At 43.7% G+C, this 15828-nt stretch overlaps 1 protein-coding gene across 15 annotated transcripts in view; it reads left to right on the top strand.

Annotated features, from left to right (window-relative positions):
• R3HDM2 (R3H domain containing 2) overlaps positions 1 to 15828 on the top strand; it is a 179112-nt gene that overhangs the window by 26969 nt on the left and 136315 nt on the right. For 12 of the 15 annotated variants that reach the window (XM_024256221.2, XM_024256219.2, XM_024256217.2 and 9 more), the window contains 1 exon segment: positions 8233 to 8302. The exons of the other annotated variants lie outside the window; for them this stretch is intronic. Coding sequence is in view for 2 of the 12 variants with exons in the window: in XM_063711587.1 (XP_063567657.1) it covers positions 8233 to 8302 (70 nt within the window). In the remaining 10 variants the exon portion in view is untranslated. 15 annotated transcript variants of the gene reach the window in all.

Raw genomic sequence — 15828 nt, 5'->3', positions numbered from 1 at the left:
ACTTTTTTTTTTTTTTTTTTTAAGTATATGTGCTGCCAAAGTAAGCACATGGGATGGATATTTTTTGAGACTAGAGAAAAAAATATGAGAAGTTGTTCCTTATGTAAAATGAGAATTTTTATACATTTTTGGATTTACTTTTTGAATTGGTATTACATTTATATGGTTCAAAGTTTTAAGGATAGAAAAAAGTATGAAATGGAGTTTCCATCCTGCCTTTTTTTTTTTGAGACAGAGTCTCACTCTGTTGCCCAGGCTGGAGTGTAGTGGCATCATCTTGGCTCACTGCAGCCTCCACCTCCTGGGCTCAGGTGATCCTCCCTCCTCCCACCTCAGCCTCACAAGTTGAGCCTCACAAGTTGACTACAGGTGTGAGCCACCACACTCAGCTAATTTTTGGTATATTTAGAAGAGATGGGTTTTTGCCATGTTGCCCAGGCTGGTCTTGAATTCCTGAGCTCAAGCAATACACCTGCCCCTGTCTCCCAAAGTGCTGGAGTAACAGGTGTTAGCCACCATGCCAGGCCCCATCTTGCTCTTTTTTTTTTTTGAGACTGAGACTGAGTTTCGCTCTTGTCACCCAGGCTGGAGTGCAATGGTGTGATCTTGGCTCACTACAACCTCCGCCTCCCAGGTTCAAGCCATTCGCCTGCCTCAGCCTCCCAAGTAGCTGGGACTACAGGCGTGCGCCATCACGCCCAGCTAATTTTTGTATTTTTAGTAGATACGGGATTTCACAATGTTGGCCAGGATGGTCTCGATCTCTTGACTTCGTGATCCACCCACCTCGGCCTCCCAAAGTGCTAGGATTACAGACGTGAGCCCCCCGCACCCGGCCAATTGTTTTGTATTTTTAGTAGAGATGAGGTTTCACCATGTTGGTCAGGCTGGTCTCAAACTCCTAACCTCAGGTGATCCATTTGCCTCAGCCTCCCATCCCAAAGTGCTGGGATTACAGGTATGAGCCACCGTGCCCGGCCCCATCTTGCTCTTATACCCCCAAACCAGTCACTTCCTATGCCTCTCTCCAGAGGCAACTATTATTACCAGTTTTTGTGCTTCATATGCATTGATAAGCATAAAAAAGGCAAGTATGTATATGTGTATTTTCCCCCATTTTACAAAAATGGTTCTGCATCTTTTTTCACGTAGCAATATAGCTTTTAGGTATTGTACATCAAGAATTTCCTTATTTTTGGCTGGCTGCAGTAGCTTATGTCTGTAATCCCAGCATTTTGGGAGGCCAAGGCAGGTGGATCACTTGAGGCCAGGAGTTTTTTTTTGGAGACAGAGTCCTGCTCTGTTGCCCAGACTGGAGGACAGTGCTGTGATCTCAGCTCACTGCAGCCTCTGCCTCCCGGGTTGAGGTGATTCTCCTACCTCAGCCTCCCGAGTAGCTGAGATTTACAAGCGCCTGCCACCACGCCCGGCTAATTTTTGTATTTTTAGTAGAGATGGGGTTTCGCCATTTTGGTCAGGCTGGGAGGCCAGGAGTTTGAGACCAGCCTGGCCAACATGGTGAAACTCCCAACTCTACTAAAAATATAAAAATTAGCTGGACGTGGTGGTGCATGGCTATTTGGAAGGCTGAGGTATGAGAATTGCTTGAACCCAGGAGGTGCAGGTTGCAATGAGCTGAGATGGCGTCACTGCAGTCCAGCCTGGGCGACAGAGTGAGACTCTTATCTCCAAAAACATTTCCTTATTTTTGTTTATGCATGCAGAGTATTGTGGGATATGTATGCACTTTTTTTTGTTTTTGTTTTTGAGATGGAATCTTGCTCTCTTGCCCAGGCTGGAGTGCAGTGGTGGGATCTCAGCTCACTGCAACCTCTGCCTCTCGGATTCAGGAGATTCTCCTGACTCAATCTCCTGAGTAGCTGGGATTACAGGCGCCTGTCACCCTGTCTGGCTAATTTTTGTATTTTTAGTAGAGATGGGGTTTCACCATGTTGGCCAGGATGGTCTCTAACTCCTGACTTCAGAAGATCCACCTGCCTCGGCCTCCCAAAGCGCTGGGATAACAGGTGTAAGCCACTGTGTCTGGCTTGTGCATGCACTTTTTCTTTTATTTTTTTGAGACAGAGTCTTGCTTTGTTGCCCAGGCTGGAATGCAGCAGCTCAATCTTGGCTCACCGCAACCTCCACCTCCCGGGTCCAAGTGATCTCCTGCCTCAGCCTCCCGAGTAGCTGGGACTACAGGTGCCTGCCACCACACCCAGCTAATTTTTGTATTTTTAGTAGAGTCAGGGGTTTCACCATGTTGGCCAGGCTGGTCTTGAACTCCTGACCCCAAATGATCCACCTACCTTAGCCTCCCAAAATTCTGGGATTACAGGCATGAGCCACTGTGCCTGGCAGAATAGTCTTTAAGTATTGAGAAACTGTCAAGCTCATCATAGTGATTACATGTTTTTCAAAATTCTGATTTTCACTTGAGGCTCGATTTTTATCATTGGTAATAAACCTATATTGTTCAATGGTCAGCTGCATTCTTTGTTTATGATTTAAGTGGGTTGGCAATTTGAGCAAGGCTCATCTGTCACAGTTTGCCTCTATTCCACGTGGCTTTTGGCTGGGCTCACTCATTTGTGGTCAGCTGGCACGTTAGCTAGGGGCTGGTTGGACCTGGATAGCCTCATTCACATGTCTAGCATTGGGCTAGAGCTGTCCTGTAGGTTGGTATGGCCTCTTGCAGGCTGGCTTGGCTTCTTTGCATGATGGTTAGGTTCCAAGAGGTTTTGAGTGGAAACTGAACGGCCTCTTGAGGCCTGGGCTCGGTGGTCGCAGTGTCATTCATGCTGCATTCTGATGGTTAAAGCAAGTCACAAGGCCAGCTCATATTCAAGAGGTGGGGAAATGAACTGCACTCTTTTTTTTTTTTGAGATGAACTGCACTTCTTTATGGGAATTGCTACACATAACTGTGGCCATGTTAAACGTGGGCATAGTTCTTTATCATTCCTCTTTTTCCCCTTCCCTTTCTCTCTTTCATTCTTTTTAAATGAAATGGATGTTTTCTGCTTGTTTTTATTGCCCTTATTGCCCTGACTTGTCTTTTTTTTTTGAAGTTCATGTTAGAACAAAGCTTACTTAAATATTTCTATGATTATTTGGTGTGGCTGGGGACTGATATTTTCAGGTCCCAGCTTAGCAACTATCTTTCAGATTACCGTAATAATACCAAACATCTGTTAATGCTGAAAAGCTATTGTTTCTTCCCCAGGTGATTTTTATCTCTTTGAAAAATTGGCAATTTCTGAGGGTTAACACTCTGGTCCTTTTATGGGCTCTATTTCCAGCCCTTTATGGCTTGTTAGTTATAGAGAGTTACTAATATTGACCTGAAATATACATATATATTTTGTTGTTGCTAGTTGCTCCATGAAGTCAGAGAGGGAAGGGCTCTGTTGCAGGAGCAGAAGGTGTCTGGATAGTAGTTGTCTTGAGTAGACAGTGTTTTTTTATATATATATATATTTTTTTATTATACTTTAAGTTCTAGGGTACATGTGTACAACGTGCAGATTTGTTACATATGTATACGTGTGCCATGATGGTGTGCTGCACCCATTAACTTGTCATTTACATTAGGTATATCTCCTAATGCTATCCCTCCCCCATCCCCCCACCCCACAACAGGCCCCGGTGTGTGATGTTCCCTTTCCTGTGTCCAAGTGTTCTCATTGTTCAATTCCCACTTATGAGTGAGAACATGCGGTGTTTGGTTTTTTGTCTTTGCGATAGTTTGCTGAGAATGATGGTTTCCAGCTTCATCCATGTCCCTACAAAGGACATGAGCTCATCATTTTTTATGGCTGCATAGTATTCCATGGTGTATATATGCCACATTTTCTTAATCCAGTCTATCATTGTTGGACATTTGGGTTGGTTCCAAGTCTTTGCTATTGTGAATAGTGCCGCAATAAACATACATGTGCATGTGTCTTTATAGCAGCATGATTTATAATCCTTTGGGTATATACCCAGTAATGGGATGGCTGGGTCAAATGGTGTTTCTAGTTCTAGATCCCTGAGGAATCTCCACACTGGAATAGACAGTGTTTTTATATGTGAAATAAACAAGATTCTTTGACAAGTCAGTGACTTGTCAGCCCATCAGAATGAATCAGCAGAAGTCCTAGGTGAGGTGAGAATGTCAGCACAGTGAGCCGCCTGAGTTTATCGGGCATCCCATTAAGGTAGCTGTCATAGCTCCTATTTTAGAGAAGAGTAGGAGTCATTGTTCAAGATTTAGCTTACTTTAAAAACTTTCAGAGGGGGAAGGTCACTTTTAGTATAATGACACCATTAGAAGTGACATGTGGCTGTTTTTCAGATTACAGCCATTTTGGTGTGCCCAAGTGTTAACAGTTGTTAGGATCTTTAAAACTTGTCTTCAGGTGACTAGAGGCTATTCTGCTTCTCCAAGTAAGTTTTACTAATTGTCTTGGGTCCTAGACAAGTTAACTGTAGTTTCAGATTTATCTATTGCCTAAACCTGTGATAATTTGATAGCAATAGGAACTAAGAGGTGGCATTTTATTGCAAAAGATGGATGTTGGCTGCTAAATACAGCTGATTAGAAGGCTAGGACAAAGTGTCTGTTTTTCTGGTGACAGGGTCATTATTAAAGCTTTATTTTTATTTTATTTTATTTTATTTTTTGAGACGGAGTCTCACTTGTTGCCCAGGCTGAAGTGTAGTGGCATGATCTCAGCTCACTGCAACCTCCACCTCTCGGGTTCAAGTGATTCTGCTGCCTCAGTCTGCCGAGAAGCTGGGACTACAGGTGCACACCACCATGCCCGGCTAATTTTTGTATTTTTAGTAGAGATGGTATTTCACCACGCCAGCCAGGCTGGTCTCAAACTCCTGACCTCCTGATCCACCCACCTCGGCCTCCCAAAGTGCTGGGATTACAAGTGTGAGCCACTGTGCCTTGCCTAAAAGTTTATAGAACGCTTCAGTAGTCAGATGGCTGAGTTCAGCTCCTTTCCACTCCTGTGAAGTTATCTTTAAGACATTTGGAATCCTTCATAGAAGTCTTATCAGCAGTGATTCTCTTATAGGTGTTTGCTGCTTGGGTCAATTTAGCCTAAATGGTTCTAAGCTGTGAAGCACTCCTCCATGCTATGCTGGTAGCCAGATCTTTGACAATTGCTGCTGCCTCAGAAGATTGGATTTCGGCCCCACAGAGGCAGAGAACAGTTAACTGCCAGATATGACTGCCATTTTATTTTCCAAGTGTAAATTTTACCTTCTGAGAAAGGAAGAGAGGGCTGGGTGCGGTGGCTCATGCCTGTAATCCCAGCACTTTGGGAGGCTGAGGCGGGCGGATCACCTGAGGTCAGGAGTTTGAGACCAGCCTGACCAACATGGTGAAACTCTGTTGCTACTAAAAATATAAAAATTAGCCGGGCATGGTGGCAGGCACCTGTAATCCCACCTACTTGGGAGGTTGAGGCAGGAGAATGGCTTGAACCCAGGAGGTGGAGGTTGCAGTGAGCCGAGATCCAGCCTGCACTCCAGCCTGCGTGACAGAGTAAGACTCCGTCTCAAAAAAAAAAAAAGAAAGGAAGAGAGATTTCTGAGAATACAAGGCAGATTGTTAGAATGAAGAAAAGAACAAGGTTTTGACAGTTTGGCCATTTTATTGGCTATACAAATAAGTTTTAAACACCTTAAGAAACCCAAGTTTACCTCAGAGGAAGTAACTTCTTAGCTTTGTAAATGCACCAAACAATTAGAAAACTGTTTCAGTGCTTATTATGTGTCAGACACTGTTTAGAATTGCAGGTACAGATACGAACAAGGTAATAAAATATTTCTTTTTTTTTTTTTTGAGGCAGAGTCTTGCTCTTTCGCCCAGGCTGCTGGAGTGAAGTGGTGTGATTTTGGCTCACTACAACCTCTGCCCCTCTCCCCTGCCCACCTCCCCCTCCGACCGGTTTCAAGCGATTTTCCTGCTTCAGCCTCCTGAGTAGCTGGAATTACAGGTGCCCGCCACCATGCCCAGCTAATTTTTGTATTTTTAGTAGAGACGGGGTTTCACCATGTTGGCCAGCCTGGTCTCGAACTCCTGACCTCGTGATTCGCCTGCCTTAGCCTCCCAAAGTGCTGGGATTATAGGCGTGAGCCACCGTGCCCGGCCCACAGTATTTCACTTTTAATTATGATATGATTACAATTAGGGCAAGAAAGTCAAAATTATGTTGCTCTTGATTCTCTTAATCAGAGTTAGAGAGTGACCTCTTGGTGTGACAAAGCTCTTAGTGTGAACCCACTGTGCCTGCTTAAAAATTAGATGAATCTGGGCATGGCTTGAGTGCCAATGAGGAAAGGAAACTAGTAAATATTTTGCATAGGGGAGAACAAGGTATTTCATGGGAAAAAGTTTACCACAGGAGGAGTGTTTTAGGACCAGCACTAGTGGTGAAAAGGGGAAAGGCAATATCCTCTGGCCATTCCTTCGCAACTTTAGCCAACTACTCCACATTCCTAACGTCAAAACCGTGATGTGCAGAGGCTATAAAAAAAAACTAGAACTTTTTCATAGAAACCTTTGTTAAGATATCAAGAGGGCAGACTTTGATGATGTGGTATTTGTGGAACAGGGTTATAAAACAAAATGGTGAGTTAGGGATATTCTCACTTTAGCATAGAACACAGTAGGGCTTGGGTGTTTTGAAGGCTTCCAAGAATACAGACTGACTTGGGCATATTAAGGGTTCCAATGGTGGCCTCCTGAAATAGATTAAACAGCCAGCCCTCAGGGTCTTGTAATAATAATAACTACTGCTTTTAGGGTGAAGAGATACTAAATTATGTACTTGCAATGCCTACTTATATTCACAGAATAAAATTCTGCCTCTGGCCTCTTTTCACTTCTGCTTCTCATCTATTAAGAGAGATCCTAGTTTTGTTTGCTCAGTTCTAGACGATTTTTTTTTTTTTTTTTTGAGATGGAGTTTTGCTCTTGCTGCCCAGGCTGGAGTGCAATGGTGTGATCTCGGCTCACTGCAATTTCTGCCTCCTGGGTTCAAGCCATTCTCCTCCCTCAGCCTCCCAAGTAGCTGAGATTACAGGTGCATGCCACCTTGCCCAGCTAATTTGTTGTATTTTTAGTAGAGATGGTGTTTCACCATATTGGCCAGGCTGATCTGGAACTTCTGACAGTAGGTGATCCACCTGCCTTGGCCTCCCAAAGTAAAGTGCTGGGGTTACAGGTGTGAGTCACCATGCCCAGCCTAGACTACTCTTTTTTTTTTTGAGACAGAGTCTAACTCTGTCACCCAGCCTGGAGTGCAGTGGTATGATCTCAGCTCACTGCACCCTCTGCCTGCTGGGTTCAAGCAATTCTCTGGCTCAGCCTTCTGAGTAGCTGCGATTACAGGCGCCCGCCACCACACTCGGCTAATTTTTGTGTTTTTTTAATAGAGACGGGGTTTCACCATCTTTGCCAGGCTGGTCTTGAACTCCTGACCTTGTGATCCACCTGCCTGGGCCTCCCAAAGTGCTGGGATTACAGGCGTGAGCCACCGTGCCCAGCCTAGACTACTCTTTTTATTTTTTTATTTTTTATTTTATTTATTTATTTATTTTTTTGAGACGGAGTCTCACTCTGTCCCCCGGGCTGGAGTGCAGTGGTGCGATCTCGGCTCACTGCAACCTCCGCCTCCCGGGTTCAAGTGAGTCTCCTGCCTCAGCCTCCCCAGCAGCTAGGATTACAGGCACATGCCACCGCGCCTGGCTAATTTTTTGTATTTTTAGTAGAGACAAGGTTTCACCATGTTGACCAGACTGGTCTTGAACTCCTAACCTCAAGTGATCCACCCGCCTCGGCCACCCAAAGTGCTGAGATTACAGGCGTGAGCCACCGTGCCTGGCCTAGACTACTCCTTTTAATGAGTAAAAAACAGCTGAAGAATTTCAGGGAATAGACTGGGTGATTAATTTATGTTAGAAAGTGGTAGGCCAAGAACTGCTCATACAAAGAGGGAGTCAATGTAGAGAGGAACAGAATGCAGGGTTTTTTATTGTAAATTGACAGTGGGAATGGATATAGAGGGTTCAGGGCAGGGGCAGTGTTAGGGGAAACATTGTGAGCCGAAGAAATTGGGAAAGATGGTATTAACAGGTGCTGCTGTGGATTTTGAATTGGATCTAATATATTAAGGTTTAAAATTGCTTTTAACTTGTTTTTTTTTTTCCGCCCCCCTCCTCCTCCAGAGGTTAGACTTGTTTCTTATATGCGATGCCATTCCAGCACTGGACTCATGGAGGCTGAGCATTTATTCAGGTAATAATAGATAACATTTATGGAGCACTTTCTGTGTTCCAGGCAACAAATTAAGTGTTATACATCTGTTCTCATTTAATCCTCACACAACTCCATGGTGTTGGAAGTGTTATTGTACCCATTTAGTAGGTGAAGAAACTGAGATGCAGGGAGTCTATCAAGAGTGAGTTCAGTGCTGGGTGAGGTGGCTCACACCTGTAATCCCAGCACTTTGGGAGGCTGAGGTGGGCAGATCACCTTTTTTTTTTTGAGATGACGTTTTGCTCTTGTTGCCAAGGCTGGAGTGCAGTGGCGCCATCTCAACTCACCGCAACCTCCGCTCCCAGGTTCAAGCAATTCTCCTTCCTCAGCTTCCCGAGTTGCTGGGATTACAGGCATGCACCACCATGCCCGGCTAGTTTTGTATTTTTAATAGAGGCGGGGTTTCTCCATGTTGGTCAGGCTGGTCTCGAACTCCCGACCTTAGGTGACCTGGCCGCCTCAGCCTCAAAGTGCTGGGATTACAGGCATGAGCCACCGCACCCGGCTCTAATTTTTTTTTTTTTTTGAAACGGAGTCTTGCCCTATGGCCCAGGCTGGAGTGCAATGGCGCGATCTCAGCAACCTCTGCCTCCTGAGTTCAAATGATTCTCCTGCCTCAGCCTCCCTAGATGCTGGGATTACAGGCGCCCACCACCATGCCCAGCTAATTTTTTTTGTATTTTTAGTAGAGACAGGGTTTCACCATGTTGGCCAGGCTGGTCTCGAACTCCTGACCTTGTGATCCACCTGCCTCGGCCTTCCAAAGTGCTGGGTTTACAGGCGTGAGCCACCACGCCCAGCCTTATAATTTTTTATAAAGTAGATAAAACATTTTGAAATAGTTAAAATGTATTTGCATGAATATCCATATAAGGTAAATATGTATAACTAGGGAATTCTTTCTTAAGAGGTGATTAATATAGATAACAGAAATCTCTTGATTTCTTCCCGCTTGAGATACTGTTCACAGGTATTTTCACCTTTAAGAAGCCTTATTAGAGTTTCTTATAAGACCTTTCTTGGTGCATTTAAATGCTTATATACAGATTACATTAATTGCAGTACTATCATATCAGTTATTGAGTGGCCAGCATTAATACATTTGTCCTATTTTTCTTTCTCTGTCTTTTACAAAAAAGACCTTTATTGAAGTGTAGTTGACATACAGTAAACTGCACATATTAAAAGTATACATGCGCCATCTCAGTTAACTCACTGCAACCTCCGCCTCCCGGGTTAAAGTGATTCTCCTGCCTCGGCCTCCCGAGTAGCTGGGACTACAAGTGCATGCTACCATGCCTGGCTAATTTTTGTATTTTCAGTAGAGATGGGGTTTCGCCATGTTGGCCAGGCTGGTCTAGAACTCCTGACCTCAAATGATCCGCCGGCCTCAGCCACCCAAAGTGCTGGGATTACAGGCATGAGCCACCACCGCGCCTGCTGTGCCATTTCTTTTCTTTCTTTTTTTTTTTTTTTGAGACAGGCTCTTGCTCTGTCACCCAGGCTGGAGTGCAGTGGCACGATCTCGGCTCACTTTAACCTCCGCCTCCCGGATTCAAGCGATTCTTACACCTCAGCCTCTCGAGTGGCTGGGATTACAGGTGTATGCCACCACACCCAGCTAATTATTTGTATTTTTAGTAGAGATGGGATTTTTCCATGTTGGCCAGGCTAGTCTCAAACTCCTGACCTCAGGAGCCCGCCTCGGCCTCCCAAAGTGTTGGGATTACAGATATGAGCCACCACACCCAGCCTAGAGTAGAGCCATTTCTTATAGAGTAGGTCTGCTAGTGATGAATTATGTCTTTCTGTTTATCTGAGAATATCTTTTTCTCCTTTGTTTTTGAAGGATAGTTGTGCTGGATTTTGGGAATGCTTGGTTTACATTATTTTAGCTTCCATGGTTTCTGATGAAAAATATGTTATCATAAGGATCTCTTGTGTGATAAGACACTTTTGCTGCTTTCAAGATTCTCTTTGTCTTTGTCTTTTAACAGTTTGATTGTATGCCTAGGTGTAGATCTCTGAGTTTTTCCTGGTTGGAATTTATTGAGCTTCCTGGATGTATAGACTAGTGATTTTCATCAAATTTGAGCTTTTGGCCATTATTTTACTAAATATTATTCTTGCCCCTTTTTATCCTCTCATAGGACTCCTAGTATGTATTTGTTAGTATGCTTGATGGCGTCCCACAGGTCTCTCAGACTTTGTTCATTTTTCTTCATTCTTTTTTCTTTTTGTTCCCCAAACTGGATAATCTTTATGTTATTTTGTTTTATTTTATTTTTTTAGAGATGAGGTCTTGCTGTGTTGCCCAGGCTGGAGTATAGTGGCTACTCACAGGCACTACGAGTTCAAGTGTACTATATATAGGCTGGGCATCCTGGCTTATGCCTGTAATCCCAGCACTTGGGAGGCCAAGGCAGGTGGATTACCTGAGGTCAGGAGTTCTAGACCGGTCTGACCAATATGGTGAAACCCCGTTTCTACTAAAAATTCCAAAATTAGCCGGGCGTGTTGGTAGGTGCCTGTAGTCCCAGCTACTGGGGAGGCAGAGGCAGGAGAATTGCTTGAACCTGGGAAACGGAGGTTGCAGTGAGCCAAGATCGCACCATTGCACTCCAGCTTGGGCGACAGAGTAAGACTCCTTCTGGAAAAAAAAAAAAAATGCTGGGCGCAGTGGCTGACGCCTGTAATCCCAGCACTCTGGGAGGCCAAGGCGGGTGGATCACGAGGTCAGGAGATTGAGACCATGCTGGCTAACATGGTGAAACCCCGTCTCTACTAAAAATACAAAATATTAGCTGGGCGTGGTGGTAGGCGCCTGTAGTCCCAGCTACTCCGGAGGCTGAGGCAGGAGAATGGCGTGAACCCAAGAGGCGGAGCTTGCAGTGAGCCGAGATCACGCCACTGCACTCCAGCCTGGGCGACAGAGCGAGACTCTAGCAAAAAAAAAAAAAAAAGTGTACTATAGACTTGAACTGCTGGGCTCCCAAAGTGGTGGGATTGTAGACATGAGCCACCACATTCGGCCTTAGTTTTTTAAGATACTTCATTGTCTTTGGGCTTGAATAGCTTCCAATGAGGCGGAGGTTGTGGTGAGCCGAGATCGCGCCATTGCACTCCAGCCTGGGCAACAAGAGCGAAACTCCATCTCAAAAATAAAAAAAAGAGAGAAAAAATTCTGTTGTCATCTTTATCTTTGTTCTTCTATATGTCAGGGTTCCCCAGTCACTGGGCCATGGACCAGTGCTGGTCCAAGAGGTAAGCGGCAGGCGAGTGAACATTACCCCCTGAACTCAGCCTCCTGTGAGGTCAGCAGTGGCATTAGATTCTCACAGGAGTGTGAACTCTATTGTGAACTGTGCATGTGAGGGATCTAGGTTGTATAATCCTTAGGCAAATCTGATGCCTGATGATCTGAGGTGGAACAGTTTCATCCTGAAACCATCCCCTTACTGTCCATGGAAAATTTGTCTTCCACAAAACTGGTCCCTGGTGCCAAAAAGGTTGGAAACCGCTGTTATTTGTGTCCTTTTGCTCTGGCTGCTTTTAAGATTTTCCCTTAGCTGGGTGTGGTGGTTCATGAAGCCTGTAGTCTCAGCTACTTGGGAGGCCTGAGGTAGGAGGATCACTTGAGCATAGGAGTTTGAGGTTGTAGAACACTATGATCGTGCCTGTGAATAGCCATTGAGCTCCAGACTGGGCAACACAGCGAGATGTCATCTCTTAGAAAAATAAGAGAGCCATGCATGGTGGCTCACACCTGTAATCCCAGCACTTTGGGAGGCCAAGGCTGGTGGATTACTTGAGGCCAGGAGTTTGAGACCAGCCTGGCCAACATGGCAAAACCCTCTCTCTACTAAAAATAAAAAAGTTAGCCAGGCGTGGTGGTGCGTGCCTGTGGTCCCAGCTACTAGGGAGGCTGAGGTATGAGAATCGCTTGAACCCGGGAGGTGGAGGTTGCAGTGAGTCAAGATCGCATCACTACACTCCAGCCTGGGGCGACAGAGCAAGACCCTGTCTCAAAAAATATATATATATATAAATGTTCTGGTAATGATGTGCCTTGGTATGGTTCATTGAGCTTCTTGGATCTGTGTGTTTATAATTATACTCCAGTTTGGAAACTTTTAAATTATTATTTCTTTAAATTTTTTTCACTTTCTCTTCTTTGAAAAATACACTGACAGATGTATTAGGTAGGCCTTTTTTTTTTTGAGATGAAATCTCCCTCTGTTGCCCAGGCTGGAATGCAGTGGCAGGATCCCAGCTCACTGCAGCTTCGACCTTCTGGGCTGAAGCAGTCCTCCTACCTCAGCCCCTCAAATAGCTGAGACTACAGGCATACCAGGAGAATTTATTAAAATTAAAAAAAATTTTTTTTGTAGAGTTGGAGTCTTGCTTTATTGTCTAAACTGGCCTGCAACTCCTGGGCTCAAGCAGTCTTCCCACCTCTGCCTCCCAAAGTGGTGGGATTACAGATATGAGCCACCATGCCCAGCTATGCATTTTATTTCAATATTTATTTTTTCTTGTTTCTGTTTCGGGTAGTTCTATTGCTATGTTCTCAAAATTTTTCCCCTGATTTTTTCTTATGTAATTTCTAATCTGTTGTTAGTCCCATATAGTGTATTTTTAATCTCAAACAATTCAAAGATTTTTTTTTTTTTTTTACTTCTACCTGACATGCTCACTTTTTTTTTTTTTTTTTTTTTGAGACGGAGTTTTGCTCTTGTTGCCCAGGCTGGAGTGCAATGGCATGATCTCGGCTCACTGCAACCTCCACCTCCTGGGTTGAAGCGATTCTCCTGCCTCGGCCTCCCAAATTGCTGGGATTACAGGTGCCCACCACCACACCTGGCTAATTTTTTGTATTTTTAGTAGAGACAGGATTTCGCTATGTTGGCCAGGCTGATCTCAAACTCCTGACCTCAGGTAATCCACCCACCTCAGCCTCCCACAGTGCTGGGATTACAGGCTTGAGCCACAGGGCCTGGCCACTCACTTTTTACTATAGCTCTTTGCACATGTGGAATATAGTGGTAATAACTTTTCAAGTGTCTTTACAGATTCTATAATTTGTATCATTTATCAGTCATTTATTTTAACTTTTCATTGTGAAACAAGTATAGATTTATAGGAAGTTGCAAAAAGAGTATAGGAATATCCTATGATATCGTTTTACTCAGTGTCTTCCATTGATAACATCACATAACTATAGTACAATATTAAAGTTAGGAAGTAGCTATTGGTAAAATTTAGTTTATTCAGATTTGTCCAGTTTTACATGTATTTGTATTTGTGTATGTCGGTATTTGAATTTCATAATGTGTGTATCCACCATCACTGTGGAGATGCAGAACAGTTCCATCCCCACAAGGATCTTTCTTGTTGCCCTTTTATAACTACACCTCCCTCCCTCCACCCCATTCCCTGGAAGCCACTAATATGTTCTCCATCTCTATAATATCTTTATTTCAAAAATATTACACAGATGGAATCTCACAGTATATACAGTTGGCTTTTTTTCTTTTTGAGATTGGCTTACCCGAACCCCTGCCCCACTTAGCTTAATTATCTGGAGATTCATCAAAGTTGTTACATGTATCAATAATTTGTTCCTTTTGATTGCTGAGTAGCATTCCATGGTGTAGCTGTACACGTTTGCTTAATTATTCACCTGTTGAAGGACTTCTGTGTTGGTTCCAATTTTCATCTATTGCATATAAAGCTACTATGAATATTCATGTACAGATTTTTGTATAATTATTAGTTTTTATTTGTCTGTGATAAATGCTTAAGAGTCTAATTGCTGGGGGTATGGTAATTACATATTTGTTTTCTTTGTTCTTGTTGCCCAGGCTGGAGTGCAGTGGCATGATCTTGGCTCACTGCAACCTCTGCTTCCTGGGTTCAAGTGATTCTTCTGCCTCAGGCTCCTGAGTAGCTGGGATCACAGGCAACCACCACCACACCTGGCTAATTTCCTGTATTTTTAGTAGAGACAGGGTTTCACCATGTTGGCCAGGCTGGTCTCAGACTCCTGACCTCAGGTAATCCACCTGCCTCACCTCCCAAAGTGCTGGGATTGCAGGCGTGAGCCACCTCGCCCAGCCTGGTAATTACATATTTCTTTCTTCCTTTTTTTTGAGACGGATTTCACTCTGTCATCAAGGCTGGAGTGCAGCGGTGTGATCATGGCTCACTGCAGCCTCGAACTCCTAGGCTCAAGTGATCCTCTTGCCTCAGCCTCCCAAAGTGCTGGGACCACTGGTACATTCCGCCTTGCTTGGCTAATTGTTTTATTTTTTGTAAAGATGGGGTCTCACTGTGTTGCCAAGCTGGTCTTGAACTCCTGAGCTCCAGTGATCTTCCTGTCTCAGCCTCCCAAAGTGCTGGGATTTCAGATGTGAGCCACTGCATTTGGCCTCAGTCCTATTTTCTTCACTCAGGGAGCATGCTGGACTCCGCCCTTGTTCCCCCTAGACTCTCCTTCCCTGTTACATTCCTTGGAAACACTGTTTAGGGATTAAGCCTGGATAATCACAGGACTCACCTCATTTGTTTCCCATCTCCCAGGAATCACTATCCTTCACTGCCTGATGCCCAGTAACTGAAAAACCATTGTTTCATATATTTTTTCTTTCTTTTTTTTTTTTTTTTAGTTATTTCTCCTAGGAAGGTATTCTGATTCTTGTTACTCTGTTAGCCAGAAGTGGAATCCCCTCCCCCAACCTGTAAAGTTTTCATTAGCATTATTACACCTATTGTTACTGACTACTATCCATTAATTCCTTTCTTTCTTGAATTCTTAAAAAGGGAATGGCAGCCAAATAGAGCTCAGACAAAAAAGATACCTCTGATGTTGTTCAGTGTCTCTTGAAGCCCACATAATTCCAGAAAATTGCAAATCAATCAGATACAGGCTTAGAGCTAGAAGTAGGTCAGCTACCATAGCACAAGATGATGGTGTGAAAATATTTTAGTGACAGCTTGTGCATGATAATATATCCTTTCTTGTTCAGGGTTCTTTTTGGATATAATGCTGAATTCTGGGTGTTATCATATGCTTTTTTTCTATTCTAATCTTTTTATTCTTTGTTAAAAAATATGGTCATGTTTATAAAATCACAACTTCTACATTTAAAGGGTAGGTTGACCAATTAAAGCAGCCTTTCCAACCTAAGTGCATCTAGCTAGGTAATTCTCTCTGAGCTTTATTATTTGTTTTAGAGCTTAGATCAGAGTTTGACAGTGTAGTGTATACACTAAGATTTCTTAAAGATTTATCTGTGTATTCCAAGGTGTGCTTATCTGTGTAAAAAACTCAGCAAGACATGGCATTGCCACAGGCTATCAAACATTTGAAATATTCCTTTGGAGTTATTTTCTGGAATTAGGCCACTTTTCAATAATTAGATGACTTTGAGCTCTTGGAGTCATCTCCTAGAACCACCTTTGGAATAGAGCTGCCTCTGTGCTAGTCTTACCAGTAGAGTTTT

The sequence above is a fragment of the Pongo abelii genome, chromosome 10, assembly GCF_028885655.2.
Source record: "Pongo abelii isolate AG06213 chromosome 10, NHGRI_mPonAbe1-v2.0_pri, whole genome shotgun sequence".
NCBI classification, from domain to species: Eukaryota; Metazoa; Chordata; class Mammalia; order Primates; family Hominidae; genus Pongo; species Pongo abelii.
This window is presented reverse-complemented; position numbering and strand designations above follow the sequence as displayed.